This window comes from Apostichopus japonicus, chromosome 21, assembly GCF_037975245.1.
Source record: "Apostichopus japonicus isolate 1M-3 chromosome 21, ASM3797524v1, whole genome shotgun sequence".
NCBI classification, from domain to species: domain Eukaryota; kingdom Metazoa; phylum Echinodermata; class Holothuroidea; order Aspidochirotida; family Stichopodidae; genus Apostichopus; species Apostichopus japonicus.
The window spans coordinates 12405031-12422639 of NC_092581.1; the positions used below are offsets into that span (position 1 = coordinate 12405031).

The 17609-nt window shown below is 40.1% G+C and overlaps 1 protein-coding gene across 1 annotated transcript; it reads left to right on the forward strand.

The window, feature by feature from the left end:
- Nucleotides 1–3757: 3757 nt before the first annotated feature.
- LOC139962980 (3-oxoacyl-[acyl-carrier-protein] reductase FabG-like) lies at nucleotides 3758–15853 on the forward strand. Its single transcript, XM_071963418.1, has 8 exons — nucleotides 3758–3914; nucleotides 6451–6581; nucleotides 8105–8283; nucleotides 9622–9715; nucleotides 11012–11081; nucleotides 12073–12109; nucleotides 12872–12935; nucleotides 14369–15853. Exons 1-8 carry the CDS (start codon nucleotides 3869–3871, stop codon nucleotides 14525–14527), a joined length of 780 nt encoding a protein of 259 aa, XP_071819519.1. The 5' UTR covers nucleotides 3758–3868; the 3' UTR covers nucleotides 14528–15853.
- Nucleotides 15854–17609: the final 1756 nt, after the last annotated feature.

Below are 17609 nucleotides of genomic sequence, written 5' to 3' on the forward strand. Positions count from 1 at the left end.
GATCACTCACGAAAGTTTTCTATCGATCATATTAAGTTTATTTCTTAGTCTATATTAAAACAATGAGAGAGTATTGATGCTTATGTATCTAACTGTATCCATATCGTGAGCGAAACACGACCATAATTTCCGAAGGGTGCACAAACAACTCTAAATTCATAAAATATGTAAGTCATATCGCCATCAGGACACCAGGAGAGCTGTGAAGAACCGAAACAGGAAAAAATCAGTTAGATATAATCTTGATTGAGTTAAGCACCACTTCCGTATAGTCTCCCTGGTCTATTTTCGACTAAATTGTTCTTTTTATCTTCGGTAGTTTCATTTCGACTGCCGAGATAAGTCGACAAAATTTCATATCATTGGTTTTAATATCAAGCGGAAAGAAGCGTGGCTATATCATACGGGATAATGATAATAATAATAATAAAAATAATCAGCAGCAGTTTGTAGGACGCTTAAGCGACCACGAATGTGGGAAAAACCCGCAAGGGATTATGGATTACAACTTATACGGCGGTTGACTTCTAATTCAACATTTTAAACTCAAATTTGGATGAAAACCCACCTTACTATGACCCGGCGAGTTACCGAACCCGGAACCTCCCGATTGCTAAGTTTCATTGCTTCAAATGCCACCGCCTTTATCCACTCGGCCATAGCACCGGTACGAAAAAGGTAAAATGTAATAAAGAAGTTGAACAATGTAGCTACATTACCTTGTTATAATGCAACACCATAACTTTCGTGGATCAACATGACCAATATCCACCTTAGTTTTCGTGACCACAATGAGAATCTGGTCTCATGTCACAAGGAAACGTGTCTTACCCCCAATTACCCCTGGGTATAGCGACCAACGCTGTCCATGCTCTCCCTAGCTGGAACTGCAACTCTTGATAAACTCACTTCGAATGCTGTATTACAACCATAGAAATTGAATTTGTATGCACACAACATATATTTTCATAGGAACTCACCAGCTGGAGACCCCGTGAATGAACTTGTATCAAATGCTTGTACGCTGACATCCATTTTAGGTTCCCGGACAACAACCTCCTGGACGATTTACCCCCGGACGATTCCTCCTCGGACAATTCCCAATCCTGACAATTGCCCACTGGACAATTCCCACGCGGACAATTGACAACCCTGACAATTGCCCCGGAGAAATCCCACTCCGGACAATTCCCAACCATGATAATGCTCCCCCCCCCCCCGGACAATTTCCCCCCAGACAATTTCGACGATTGGTTGGTAGGCGGGTTTGAAACTATTAGTGCAGTAAAAATTGGGGTTAACCTAGAACTAACTGCAACAGGAGATTTCATATTTTCATATTGTTGTTGTGTCCCCACTGAAGCATTTAAAGAAATTGTTCGAAGCCTTGCCCACTCATAAATATAAATGAGATTGGCACCACAAACAAAAGGCACCATCTACTCACTATGGGGAAATCCACCACCCAAGTATGGGAATGATCAAACCTTGCGTCATTGACTTAGAGTGATTACGAGCAATTTCAACGAAATTACATTTGGCCCCGCCCTCATAAATGTTAATGAGATGCGATAAGGTATTAACCTACGCATGTACCCCACCTACCAATGCCACCAAACAAGTTTGAACATAATCGGAGTCCGTCCACCTATGAATATTAATGAGATTGGCACCAAAAACGATAGGGACCATCTACTCACTATTGGTAACCTACCCACCAAGTATGAGACCGATCGGATCTTGCATCATTCAGTTATCGCGATCACAAGCCGGCATCACAGACACACACACACATTTGCGTGACTGCATAGATTCCCTTTGCCTCTGGCAAGGAATAAAAAGAGTCAAAGAAAAGTCTACCCGGAAACAAATGCAGCTATAGTGCGTGCGAATTGCGCAGAAATTGTTAAGGTTATAACATGCGCCCATAAAAACGCCCCATTGACTTACACACTCAATCACAAAAGTAATGTGGTCTCTAAGTCTAGATAGAAGTTTTCACTAGCTAAACGCTACCCATCACCTGATAGCTGACAAGTTGGCCTTTCCTGGCACCATTAATTTTCCGTACCATGACCGCGCAGATTTTTTTGCTATCCGAGCCGGAAGTTTTCGTCACTTGTAAACAAACCTCTTCACTCAGTAGTAAACAATTTTCCTACGCTGCTCCTGGGAGGCCTAAAGGGGGTCTAAAATTGCCTCAATTGACCCAATTTTCTCATCACATGTACTTCCATTCATGCTCTTCAACATGCAAGCCACAAAAAAAAAAGATGTTCTCCTGCTGCTTTTTGGCACTTTTCCTGAAGGAGGACAATCGAGCGGATGGATATAGACTCTAATAGGATTATGCTACCTTAAGGTTATCTAGCTAGCTTGCTTGTGGACGGAGTAAATCATTCTCACAGCATCAATGCAGCTAGTGAGCGCGAAGCGCGCCAAATCTATTTTTTACAAATTGACGCCCAAAATATTGTCATTGTGTCAGCGTAGCTACAGTATACACAATGCACGCGAAACAAGAAAGTGTTTGGTACTTTGTCTCCTAAAATACAGTTGTTTGCTATTTAAGTTTTTCAATTCAACGGTGTTCGTATGTTTTATTACATTGCAAAATTATTACATTGGTAGCGTAACAGGACGAAAGTGGTAATTCAGATCTAAGTAAACCAATATCTCACACCTTTTTGTGGAAAAATTAAGCGAAAGTCACCCTCTACATGGCAGACATGGTTTACACACAGAAAATGGATATAAATAAATATATCACTAATGCACGAGATTCTCGCACAAAGATACTCGTTGTTCGTATCTTTAACTTCGCGGTTATTTTTTTTCTCAGGTGAGTTGGGCCTGTTGGTTATGCTAATATATAATAATATAGTACGCACGCACAGTTTTTGGTGGTAACTAGCGTCATTAAATCATCCCAATTTGGTGGCTCTCGATGGGGAGATTGAGGGGGAAATTGTCCCGGGTGGGTAGGGGTGGGGGTTTACAGGCGGAATTGTCCGGGAGGGTAATTGTCCGGGGGGGGGGGGGTAATTGTCCGGTGGGCGTCAACCGGGTGGGAATTGTTCAGGGGGAGTTTTCTGGGGTGGGAACTGTCCGGGGTGGGCATTATCTGGGTGGGAATTGTCCGGGGGGGGGTACTCGTACGTTGTCTGGGGGTAATTGTCCAGGGGGAGTTGTCCGGTCACCACATTTTTATGAAAGGAATGAAATTGTTATGATGGGTGGGTTGTATGGGCCGGGTTCGGTTGGGTGCACCCATGGGTGGAATTAAAGTAATCGTCAGCTATACGCGAGATGCATCTGAAAGTACTTTAATTACTATATGATATTTGAGTAACTGTAAGTTTAATTTGATAAAGGGAGTTTCAAAACTCGGTGGATTATGAAGCAGCTAGGCTACCTACAACGATTTTTTCCGATTACATTCATTTCTCAATGATCTAGCACAGCTGTCGAGTGCTTTCTAATCTTAGTTGAAGAAGCATACTCCTTCCACCTACCACTTTTCAAAGTGGGGGAAGGGACGGGGGAGCAGCTATGTAAATATAGATACACCATAGAAATTGATCAATTTCTATGAGATAAACTCAAAGACTTACCTATTTGACAACGTGTTAGATTATACGGCTTGCTACAGCAAGTACGGCTGGAGTTTGTCGCAAGCTTCAGAAAGTGCACCCAAAAGCGCACCTGAATGAGCGATTGGAATGTACGGCTGAAATTTGCGACTGGAATGTTCGGTTGAATGTCCGTCTAGTCTAGTTTCACAGTACGTGGTACCTGTCACATAAAATGTTTGTGCTACCTTTAAGTTGTAAGCAGACGTTCGCATGCACTTGCACAAAATAAGATCATGTCTAACCCATTAAACTTACATGGAAAGGTCGCAGTAATTACCGGTAAGTTGGCATAGTCTCTTTCGTGGTGTCTTATGACTCGTTCTATTTGCACCATGGACAGGACATTCAAACTTTCAACTGTTCACAAAATATCTAGGCCTACCTTGCATGTAGACCGAGGCTAGGCCTCTGGCCTATATAGCTATTGCTATGTAAGCAGTACAAAAAATGTATTCCGTGATATTTTCAAGTACGGTTATAATGTACTGAATTAAGGGATACGAGCAACAAAGTTAAAAGTGATATTCAGTTGGTAGATATGTAATCACAAACTTTTACTTTGTGAGTTGAAAAGCCGATCTTATTATCTTGATCTGATGATACTTGTACAATAGGCCTACTTTGACTGCCTACAGTAGGCCTTCCCTAAAACTAAAGGACGTGGCTATTCTTACGACTAGTCACAACAATTATTTATAAACTATTCTTACGACATCGGCGAATAAAGTAAATAAGTAAATAAAGCAACTGCTCATGTAGTAGGAGTAACCCTAACTCTAACCATCAGTCCAACCATAACCCTAAACCTAACCGGAAATTATTGTTACTCCTGGTCGTAAAAATAGTAGGATGGTGACTTCGAAGTTCGGCCACTTAAGACTTAAAACACCCAAAAACTACATCTTCTGGTATAAATCATTTGAAAATATACTTCATATGGTGGGAGAATTTTGTTATAGTACGATACACGGCCAAACTTTCTTTCCTACAAACTGTTTTCACGTTGTTTTCCAAGAAGATTCTTCGTGATTGTGGAACTGGTATTTCTTGCTAGAGTATTGCGAAGTTCGGACGCGCAACCCACAGTGTGGCGATGGTGATAAAATTGGGGGCGCAGTTGCTTTTTCAGTAATTATAACAGACTTCATAGATCTTCGTCATTTTATTGACAAATATGTAAGTAATTTCTTGCACACGGGTCATTTTGGAGAGAAAATAACTGTAGCTTCGTACTTTTTGGTGAAATTTGACTCTTCCTGTAGATTTTCATGGTGAAATCGTGTATTTCTTAGGGGTGGCAGATCTTCGCAGTATGGCGAAGTTCGCAATGCTGACTATACTCCAAGTCGTAAAAATAGCAACTGCGCATGCGCACATGGGAATTATTGTTATGACTAGGCGTAAGAATAGCCACTTTGAAAACTAAAAGCCTGATGCCTCAAGGCAAAACTGCTGCTATCAGAGTATCAGTCCAGATATTATTTTAATATCACTTTTGAGAAATGACCCTTTAAAGGATGTGAAGACTAGCACAAAAAGAAATGTCTAATGCTGGTAATCTGACCTAGTTTCGAATGAGGTGTAAACAGAAGTGTGAGACACCACCCATACTGGAAAGTACGACCTTTCACACAAAGATCTTTGGCGTATGAAAATGTACGCAATAAATTTGGCGTACGGCATACATTACTGCCCCAGCAAAAAGTACGACAGTTGGCGTGGCGTATCGCGCAAGCGTGGAGGAAAATTCATCCGCAACAGTGCAAGTGACGCATGGTTCAGACCATCGAGTTGAGTAAATCTGGAGAAACTTTCACACAGTAAATACGCGCGTACCATGCATGGAGGGTCATGTGATGTGTTCCAGGGTGGTACTAATATATTACTATCCCCATTACGCATGATGATTTCACCCAAATTTTCATTACATGAAACCTCCAAATATACAATTACAGATGTAAGTTGTATGGTCCGGGAAGTGCCATTTCCTTCAATCTGGGAGGCATTATTGACCCAAAATTTTTTTTGTACGCTCCGCGCCAACCGATCGATGGTGGCGCTCTGCTTAGATAGTGTGGCGTACAAATACAGAACAAAACCACATCCACCTTGGCGTATTTCTTTGGCGTATGGTCAAAGTACTTTCCAGTATGGGACACCACCATCGATCCCAGAAAATACACACTCAGATGCTACCATCGGTAATTAGACACTAGTGTATACATTCAGTATACATGCGGCTGCGGTCAATACCCACAGCACAGTGTACAAACGATACAGCGATGGACATCTCTGGTCCAGCTAAAGATAAGCTATCGCGTTTCATTAGTGTCTGCATTTTGTAGCGACACAAACAAAACGTCACTTGCAAGCAACAGAAAGTTAACTTTTTCAGATGGCCGCACGATCATGGCAATTGGGGTTGATAAAATAAATCTGTTTTTCTTTGAAAATCTAAATCATTTTACCACTAGAGAGAAAAAATAGCATATTTTGATGAAATTCTAAATACAGATAAAAAAAAATTACAATTTGATCATCATGGACCTGAAATGACTTCACTCTCATGAAATACTGTATGTAAAGTTCTCTGCTTGACTGCAAAATGTTTAGGTTGCCTGCTGAATCGCTGCTAGTCATATTTGAAGACCATGCGTCAATTTCGAAGGTGCTTCAATTATAAAGCCATCACTAGAAATCAACTGTATAGAGGGTTTCACACAAGCCGACATCACATAGTTTATAAGTTTTTCTCAATATTTCTCGCTCTCTCTTTGGCACATGGATTTTGTTTTACGTCTATTGTTTTTGACAGGGTCAAGCTCAGGGATTGGCCAAACAACTGCCATTGCTTTTGCAAAACTTGGAGCTAAAGTTGTGATTTCTGGCAGAAATGTTGCCAAGTTAGAGGAAACAAGACAACATGCAGAAAAGGCCGGAGCTAAGGTGTAGTATACATAAATGTACAACATTACATTAAAGGGTGTGAAGACTCGCGCGAAAAGTAACTAATGCCGGTAATCTGACCTAGTTTCGAATGAGGTGTAGCAGAAGTGTTAGACACCACCATCGATCCCAGAAAATACACACACAGCTGGCTACCGTCGGTAATTAGACACAAGTGTAAAGTCAGTACATTCAGCTGCGGTCAATACCCACAGCACAGTGTACAAAGGATACAGCGATGGACATCTCAGGTCCAGCTAAAGATAACAAGGTACCACGTTTCATTACTGTCTGCATTTTGTAGCGACAAGGGACAAGAGAAAAACTTCACTTGCAAGCAACGGATGGCGGCACGCTGTTTGGGCGAGTCTTCAATGCCTTTAAGTGAAGTAACAGTATGTATGCAAAATGATTATTGAAAATGTGGTATCATAAAATAACTCAAATTCATGCATATTCATGCATTTGGGAGCGTGGTGGCCAATTGGCTAAGGCGTCGGACTCGTGATCCAAGGATTGCTGGTTCGATTCCTGCCTAGTTCATTACGTTGTGTCCTTGGGCAAGATGCTTCATCTCACTTGCCTCTCTCCACCCAGGGGTTAAATGGGCACCTGTGAGGTAACTAGTCATTGGGCGCAGTATATAACTGCTGCCGCCTGGAGGGATTGTCTCTGGGACAAGTTATCATTGGGCAGGGGTTGTAAGCGCTGTGATATGGCTTAACATGAATAGCGTAGCTAAATGCCTATTATTATTATTAAATTAAGAAACACTGAATATGCTAATTAATAATTATACTACTGTATAATACATACATAGGTGGATCATGCACTGTAATGCCATGGTTGTCTAACCTTTAAAATGTCAGTTATTAAGTATTTGTTTGCTCAATGAAAGGTGTGTTTCTTCACATTCACTTAGGTGATATCAACCGATTCTGACAGACATTTTACAGTACAGTAGATCAGTTTTCTCTTGTTGTGATTGACACAGTCCGACCATGGTTGGTCATCCTTGATCTTGCCTGAATTGGTAGTCAAAAGGTTGAATTGCTTGAAGACGATTGTTGTATGAAATACCGTACTTTTTGCATACCTGTAATGTTAAAATTTGCTCCTTATTGTGTAAAGTTCTACGTAAGGCCAACGATGTGTTAGAACTCAAGATTGGTAATGGCGACATGTGATGATGTGAGCATTTCTTTTTAGCAGTTTTCTTTTAGATATCCAATCTTTTGTGTAAAAGTAAGTTGGCCTGAAGTAAGTACTGTAAGTTAGCCTCTGAAGAAGATCCTGCTAGGATCGTAAAGTCAGGCCAACTTACTTAAATTACACACTTGTACACATTCTCTTACACATGCTCTCTAGTGGATATGTAGTCTGCTCACAGTTTTATTTTATTTTGATCCAATCTTTTGATATGCATTTTACGGATTCCTCATTCAATTTTGTCGTTGTAATTTTCAGTTTGATATTTTCGTTCCATCCAAGTAATATATAGATCATGCCATCACTTTTGACAGGTGTTGGTAGTTGAAGGGGACGTCACCAAGGAAGAAGACAATGTCGCCCTCATAAATAAAACAATCGAACACTTTGGACAGCTAGACATTCTGGTTAATAATGCTGGAATAATCAAAACAGGGTCAATCGAGACCGCTACAATGGCTGACTTTGACCTAGTCATGAACGTAAACCTCAGGTAACGTACAGTCAAGGGTGAACTGGGTCTTAAAAACAGGCCCGGGCATTTTTCATCTAGACCGGGCCATTATTCATTGATAAGTTACTTACATGGTGATCGCCATCCTGGGGGAGGGGGTCTAAGTTAAGAAATGCCTAGATGCTATAATGGTGCTATATTTCTCAATTCAGTAGGTTACAATAATCCTTTGAAAAGACCCCAAAATAAGAAATAACCTTCGTCTAATTTGATAAAACCAACACCCAACTCTATGTGGGTCATTTTTATTCATATATAATCTCTTAGGACTTAGCTACTGAGTGATATCCAAATAATCTAATAAGATTTTACCTTTTTTTACTTCGTTTTCTGGAGGACGAGGTGCAGATTAATAAAATATGTATTGTCTTCCAATGCTATGTATATGTCAGAATGTATTGGTCACCGTACTTGTATATCTTGTCGTAAAACTATTAGCACGGACGGGTTGCCAATAGCACATTCTTTTGTTACCAACTGCTAACAGACTAACTAACAAGGGGATGTCCTGAGCTGATTCCCACAGTTAAAAATATCTCTACACAGCCTGTCTGTATTCTATTAACTACTGTGAAAATGGGCTGTAATTTTTACCAGGGTCCTCAGCCCACCAGGGCCACCGGCCCACCGGGCAATGCCTGTGTGGCCAGTCCGCTACTGCGTACAGTATAGTACGGTAGGGAAGCTCTCCGTTTTAACGTCAGGAGAATGTCACTTCCGATTGTAATCTTCGAGAAACCTGGAAGGTTTTCATTCTTTCATACTTTATGCAAATGGACATTGGTGGAAGTTGCAATCTACTTCAATTTTGAAAGCATTAGTTTATGTTGAAATTTTGTGTGTACGACTGATTTACATCGCTCCTCTCTTACCTGTCTCCCACCTCCACAATTGCACTTTCCTATCTACCTAACTACACATTTGGAAACGTTTAAGCACTGCATCCTCCCTCCCTCCCTGGGCCACGCCCACTAATTCCTCCTTCCGGATCTACCACTCGGAAGTTGACTACACGTAATTTTTCGCCAAATTTTCGTTTGTGATTTTACGATTATGTTTCACGTTTTTTGAATCTTCCTTGGTTAATTCAGTTGCTGAGACCTTCTTTCGTCGCTGTACCAAGAAGAACTCATTAGTATCCTTTTATTTACGTACAATTTATGATTGCAATTTTGGAGTGGGAGACAAGTAAGTATCGTCGCTCGTAAATCCCCAAACCAGTAATTTTGGGGGTTCCATGGTGTCATTCCATTACTACTCTGTCACAAATCTCAACACAGCAAATGAATTTTATGACCGATACCTTCTGTTTTTCAGGTCTGTGTTCCACCTCACTCAGCTGGCAGTGCCGCACCTGACAAAGACTAAAGGAGCAATCGTTAACGTCTCAACGGTAGCTGGTCTGAGATCAGTAAGTCATTTTGTCTCTGTTTTATTCCTATAAAATTTGTTATAAAGACAAATTAGGACATCATCTGAGTAATTTTCCCTCCAAAAAACTGCCAGAAAGTCAAACAATGGTCATTATGCTTCAACATCAACATCAACAAGAAATTTGCTGCCGGGGATAGAACTGAGTACTGTATATAACGATTTTAAGCAAACATCTAGTATCCTTAAATTGGTGGATTGGAGAGGGTTGGGGGAGGGGGCTAAATAACCAATGACCTTGACAAGTCCATAGTTACAATCCATTTAAGATCTGCCAGTGTATTAATGGAATAAAAGGCATTAATTCCATAAAGTAGGGATCAAAGCTTGGTGATAGTTTTGGTTTGTCCACTGTCCATGACATTACTCTGTGAGTTGGTTAAAATGTATATATCTGTAGTATTTGTATTACTTTACCCTTATATAGTATTAAGCAGGAAGTATATGTTCTTGTAGAACACAATGTATGCTTCATGTTGCTGTAGGGTAACCTTTACTGACAATGACTAAGGTAAGGCTGGTTTTAAAAGTGACACTATATTAAGATTATATCAGATTGGACCCAATTAATTATGACATTACTGATATCTTTGTTGGACTTATGACTGGGTTTATTTAAAATAGGAATCTTGAAGCATTGTCAAGATTTATATTAATTAATTCAGAAGTGATCGTCTTTAATTCTCTTATCCAACAAGCAGTAGTAGTGTATTCCAGCAGTCTGCCAACGTTTAGGCCCATGTCCCATGATCTTCCATGAGGACTCAGCCACAACTCATCACACCCTCACTAACCTCAGAACCGATGCTCACAATGCACGAAACACACCACCCCCCCAGAACCGATGCGCACAATGCACGAAACACACCCTCACCCCTCAGAACCGATGCTCACAATGCACGAAACACACCACCCCCCCAGAACCGATGCTCACAATGCACGAAACACACCCTCACCCCTCAGAACCGATGCTCACAATGCACGAAACCTAGCTATGACCATGGATTATAGTTTAAGAAATTTTCTTGATTGGTCTACTCCAATATGCTCTGAAACTGTTTTTCAGATGTCTGGGAAATATTACACAACCCATCGAAAAAATTTCAAAACCCACATGTAGGTCTAGCCCCATAGTTTGTAGCTCGTCTGTATATGCCATTGCTACTATAAAGATTATTCTGTAAACAAAACAAACTCCTTACCCTCAATATTTGTCACCGTCGATTTTATAACCAGCAGTGATGACATTTTACTCTCATCGTTTCATGTTCCTTAGTTTCCAAATGTTCTGTGCTACTGCGTATCTAAAGCCGGTTTGGATCAACTTACAAGATGCGTCGCTCTAGGTAAGAGAATTTGGTTCCTTTTAAGTACCCGCTGTTTTGAAGCAACCAAATTTCCTTGTACTGTTTGTTCAGGATGTTAAATATTTTGCTCTCAAGAGCAATTTCTTGAGTCTAAGTACCACTAAAACATTGGCTGACTTTTGGAAATTAGGCACTCTACATTTTCTTTTGATTGATTGATTGAAGGACTCCTAAGTCCAAGGGGTTAACTACTCTAATGAATTCTCCTAGAAGTATATGCTTTCTAAAACATTCTGCTCATGCTGTTGCCCAAGATAAATGTTATAACTTACCCATTGAGTTGTAGAGACGCTTGTGGTAAGCTTGTTTCCTCCTCCTCTTACTCCACCCGTCTCCCCCCATCCCTACACCCAAACAGAAAGATCTATAAGTTTCAGTTACTTTTGCAGTTTCATCATAGCCGATACGAAAGAGAGACTCCTTACAGTGATATAACTGGAAATGCCAGAAAACCAAGTTGTGAGCTGTGAATATAATAAAACCTAGGAATATAACTGTTGTCAACAGCATCTGCCATTGCTAGGGTTTCAGCTGCTTAGGTACTATATACTCTTGTCACCATCATTGACTGCCATGCCAATGGAGGGCCCTCCTTGACTGAAAACTATAAGTGTTACTAGGAGTGTTAGCTAGGAGTTACTAGGAGTGAAAACTAGGAGTGTTAGCTCAGTGGTTAAAGCCGTTGCCTCTCCATCATAAGGTCCAGAGTTCGAGTCACTCCAAGATTAATTTATGTCGTCCAGTTACAGAGTTGTTGACAATTCATAATCATGGACCTTAAATATGAATCTAAGAGAATGACTTTGGTCAGTTTGCAGCTTTGATAAGCCAACAATGGCTTCTTCGTGAGTTCCTGCTTGCAGGAGGATCTAAAATACATACATAAGTTTTAATGACTCATCCCTGCCAAGCTGGTGAAACTTGAGCATTCAATCATTGAATTCTTTTCATTATTATTCTATTTTTACAGAGTTGGCAGACAAAGGCATCAGGGTCAATGCAGTGAAGTAAGACATATATCACAATATAAATCTTAATACGAAATCCATAAATGCTTTATCTAAGACCAAACTATTTTACAACGAAAGTGAAACATTATTGGTAATTCACCTGGAGCCAATTTTAGTTTTCCATGTGTATGCACGAATCAGTAAAGGGTTCAAGAAGTTTTAAACTAATGTAGTTTAAATCCACAGTAGAGTGAATAATTTTGTAGTGAAAGCGGGTATGTATGCAGGACTTCCATAAGTTGCTTGATCTGTCCAGTCATGGAAGGGGGGAATCATACGGAAGGCCTTCAGTGCCATTTGCCAAATATTTTTAGTTTCATTTCTACAAATTATTTATTCGTTCATACAAATGATAAATTCCATGCTACAAATTATTCATCTTCATGCTATGAATTACTGCTATTGAATCGTCGCTGCGATAATTATTATTAGTAGCAAGGAACTATTAATTTGTTTCCATGATTCTAATAATTTTGATATGCTAAAAAATTCTTGGCTACACCAGATTGATTGACTTTATACAAATTTGTACTCACATAAGGCTCTCTTGAAATGCTAAAACTTTTTAAATTTTGTTTCTGTAAATTATAAGTTGAGAACAGTCTATGAATACAACAGAGAATCCATGTGAAATAGGAGTGTGTGTTTGTGGGGCGAGGGGGGGGGGTCGGGTGAGGAATGTTCTTGGCATTGTTTATGGTCATTTAACCCCCTGCAAATTCTGTCGTTGATTGTTTTTTTCCTTTTGACACATTCTAGTCCTGGTGTAGTAGAAACTGAGATTCACAAAAGAGGTGGCATGTCAGAAGAGCAGTACAAGCAGGTAAAAAAGAATGATTTTATTTTAGATTACACCCATAGCTCACCCCATGTTTGACTGTACATGGCTCAATGGAAGGAATGTGGGAGCAACAGGGGGGTGGGAGGAGGCTTAAGGAGACAGTATGGTGGCCTTGGGAGGGGGGAGTTCATCTGGGTCTGCCTTGAGCTTAACATGAACTGGATAGTCTTTAAAAGAATAGTCCAGGTCAAAATTTCTTTTTTATATATTAAAGAGAAACATAATCTAAGCATTCTGGTGAAATTTGCATTCTATTCCTATGTACCGTTTTTGAGATATTGACAGTTGAAGTTGCCACCTTTCGTACCAAATGACGTCACTCCTGTTTGCTCCAATTTCACTTTTGGTACGAATGGTGGCAACTTCAACTGTCAATACCTAAAAAACTACATAGGAATTCAATGCAAATTTAACCAGAATACTAACATTATGTTCCTCTTTAATATATCAAAAGAACTTTTGACCTGGACTATTCTTCGAAACTGTCTTGTTACAATCGAATATCATTGCAAAGCAAGGGCGTAGGAACCGGGGGGGCTGGGGGGGCGCCAGCCCCCCAGTGAAAAATGTGGAGGGGCGGAAGTATCATTCCGCCCCCCCCCCCGCTTCGCAAGTCAGAAACCCCTTTTTCATTTCCAATTGAGAAAAAAATCTCATTTGGAGCACCAAATTGCATCTAAGGCCAGGTGAAAATGCAAAATTATATACAAAATGGAGTGGGTGGGTTGAAGTGTGCTATATTGCACTAAATTGCATCTGAGGCCACCTGGAAATGCAAAAAAATCCAAAAGGGAGGGGGACACCCCCTCCCCTTAGACCCCTTCCCCAGGCCGGCCATCAGTCTTCAGCCCCCCACTCAAAAGTATCTTCCTACGCCACTGTTGCAAAGTAAAGGAGCATGATTTGAAGATGACTTCATTTTGGTGACATCACACAGTGGTGGACAAAATAAGGACTTATCATCTATTATGACCGGCAGTAGGAGTGTGGGAGAAAGAAGAGGTAGGATGGATGGGAGGCATGGGAGGCAGAGACAATCCCAGGGGCAGATTTGCCTACCCCCTCCCTACCCCCCTCCAGACCAGGATTGTTGTTGTGTCTTTCATTCTGCATTGCAAATAAATTGCTAGTTTGGTCAGATGAGTTTTGAGGGTTCAGTGGTCCCTGGATATATGATCACAGATCAAATATCTTTGCCCCAGGTTCGTACCAGCACACACCCATATTGGCAGATAAAGGTCCTAAATCATGCCAAAAGAGTAAATCGGGTGGTACCCTTGTCGCCTGTGTAGATTGATAGTTTCCCTCTCTATTTCTCCCCCTTAATTCATATTACCGGAAAACTTACTACTGAATGATTATCATATTGAATCTAATTAATGGGCTTGCTGTTTTTTTTTTTTTTGCTTTTGTAGTTCTTGGAACACTGTAAGACAACACATGCATTAGGTCGTCACGGACAACCAGAGGAAGTTGCAAACACGATCACATTCCTTGCGTCAGATGCAGCTTCGTTCATCACAGGTGTCTCCATTCCTGTAGATGGTGGTAGGCATGCCATGTGTCCGCGATAACATACTACCTCACTAGAAAGCAGTTACAAATATTATAGCTTGATAGGAGTGGTTGTCTGCCTTAAATCAACAGGTTTTGATTAATATCAAGAACCTATCTACAATGTCAGATAATGATTTAATAGCCACATTCAAACGCTCAGCAGGTATTGAAAATCATGGGAAAATGAAAATTATTGAATATTGGTTCCTTAAAGGTATGCTGTATTGACCCTAACAATGCCAGATTTTCAAAATATGGTCACTTTTTGTCAAAATTCATTTAACTTTTTTAGTACCATCCTGGAGGAAATTTACCTCACTGGGACATGTAGTCATATTGTGTGTTCATAAAGAATGTCTGAGAACAATTCGGAGAGTAAATGCATCAAGGAAGGTATTTTCTTTGCAAAAGAACGACTTTGACCGTATATTAATATTCATGAGTTGGTGGGGCTTAATTGGAAATAGTCAAAAACTGCTTGTAGAAAATGATATCTCATGAACCACAAATTGAAATAATGTCATACTTGGTAGATAGATGCTCCATGATTGAAATTGGTAGAGGTTAAAAGAGGTCAACAGGTGTAAAAGTCTGAAAACCCTTTGCATTTCGGAAGTTTGGAATAAAAATTCTATACTGAAAATCCTTACCAGTGAATCAAATGGTCGATGCATTGTCAAACATGATAACTGATTCCTGATACCTTTCTTTATATGTTGCAGCATTAGTCCATAGATAATCTCCTGTAGGTGTGCACAAGATCATGTATATTAACATGTATGTCTTGCCACACTATGCATGTTTAGACATCGGAACCACTAAACGTTCTCGTTTTTAAAAAAATTGTACTCCTCGATGGCTGGGAATATTCTAGGAAAGTACTTTGGAAAATTCTGACAAGTTTTTAGTTCGCTGAAATTTGGGACCAATATAGATAATCTTTAGTTATGGGAAAGAGCTAAGAAGTACCTCTTTCTGGGTTGTACCGAATGAAACTGGGCCGGGATCCCAGGTTACACGGTATGCGAGGTACTGTGGCTTCTGACTTGGCGCCCTCAGCGAGCCAGCAAAGAAATGGCTATATAGGGATCGCCACCAGCTGCTGGGAATGTAATGCAGAGGTCGCTGGTTCAAAACCCATTCTAGACATATATTTCTCATTTCTTTTCCATTGTCTAAATTTCCCAGTCAGTTTCCAATATTCATTTACTTATGTAAGATCTTTAGTTATATTAAAATACGCCGTTTCTTTTATTTATGGCAAACGAATAAGTTGTATGTTGATGAATAGAATTTGAGAAAAATATATATGATATCACTCACTTACCAGATGAGTCAGAAAATGTTGGTGCTGTTTTTCTTTTGTCTTCCAAGGTCATCCTAAATCAGGTTATATTGTTATCTCAGGGATGGCACATGGAGATGGGGGCCGGGGGGGGGGCTTATGAGGGGGATTATTTTTGCCATGTTAAAAAAATTGAATACAAATATCCCAAACGATAGAAAACTAATCTTCATAAAACTGATAATAACCGGCAATAATCATCAAGCTTTGAACAGGACTAAACTTTACACAATTTGTATGTATTTTCCATGAGATAAATTCATTCCTAACAAAATATAGTCAGATATCGAAAGTTACTCTGTCAACAGCATTATGATAATCTCGATGACAGTAAAGTATTAAAAAATGAAAATGAATACAAGAACTCACTTTAATTTTAATAATAATAATTGGTACTTCTAAGGCGCAAAGTCTTCCGAAGAACTCAGAGCGCACAAGGACAAAAGAACACACACGAAAGAATTGTATGAACCGGGAAGATCTTGACGGAAGAGACGTGTCTTCAAATTGCTTTTAAAATGAGAGCACGTAGGAATGTTACGAAGGCTGCTTGGAAGTAAATTCCAAATAGCCGGGGCAGCAAATTTTAAAGAACGTTCACCGGCAGACTTAAGGTTAGCCCCGGGAATTTTGAGCAGTTTTTTGGAAGAGGAACGAAGAACGCGTGGTGGTTGGTAAGTACACAAAACAGACGACAGATATGATGGAAGATTACCCTCAAAATACAGAAATATAGAAGTAAAATAAGCAAATGTTCTTAAACGATGTGTTGCCAACATCGATAAAGAAACAAGTCATCTATTGCTGACGACAGCGTACGAAAATTTTCAAGGTGAGCCTCACAAATAATGGGCTTAAAACCTTGAAAAGTGGGGCTTACGGGTATTGTGGGCCGCGACGTAGAATCACCTACAAAAAGCAATGATCCACAGGAGATGCGATGAGGTCGAACATGATGTGTGAATGGTGACAACCTTCAAAAAGGTTATGGATGGAAAAAAAAACTATTGGGAAATTCTTGGTTCTCTGGCAAAAGTGTACATCTGGTTGGTCATTTCAAGCCCGAGAAGTGCCATTTCCGGTGATCTGGGGGGTATCAAAACCAGAAATTTGCTTGTACGCTGCGCGCCAACCGATGGTGGCGCTCCGCTTAGATAGTAATTCGCGCCCCCGGGTTACAAAATCCTGGATACGCCCCTGTGAGGTATCGCAAACTAAAAAATAAAAACGACAGAAAAAAACAGAGGAAATAGATCATTACCGTAATGATTCTATTTAATCGGTCTAATATGATATATTGGCTTAACGGGAAGACATCTTGATACAATATGTACAGCAATATACCGAATTAAACTTTAACTTAAAAATTCAGATTTATTTTATACGTATAGTGTAATATTAAATGAATTACACAATTTCTTTTTCGACACCATCATGGTGTACTGATTGCACATCAATTTCTATACTTCATGGTACTTACTTCTAAATAAGATGTTGTTAAAGTTGTTAAACCAGGTCCTATACGTGAAGCAGGATAATTGGACTTTAATTCCATTTCGTATTTTCCTGGGTTAAGCTAGAAAGTTTGTTATCGCATACAAACACATCACATTACTGGGCCGTTGGCGTATAGGCTAAGTTCGTAGGCGAGTTCGTATCGTATCTCGTGAGTCACAGCTTCGGTAAAGATTTGTATGTGTGTGTGTGTGTTTTCGTATGCCACGGCCTTAGGTAGTCAGCCTTTTGTGAGTGCA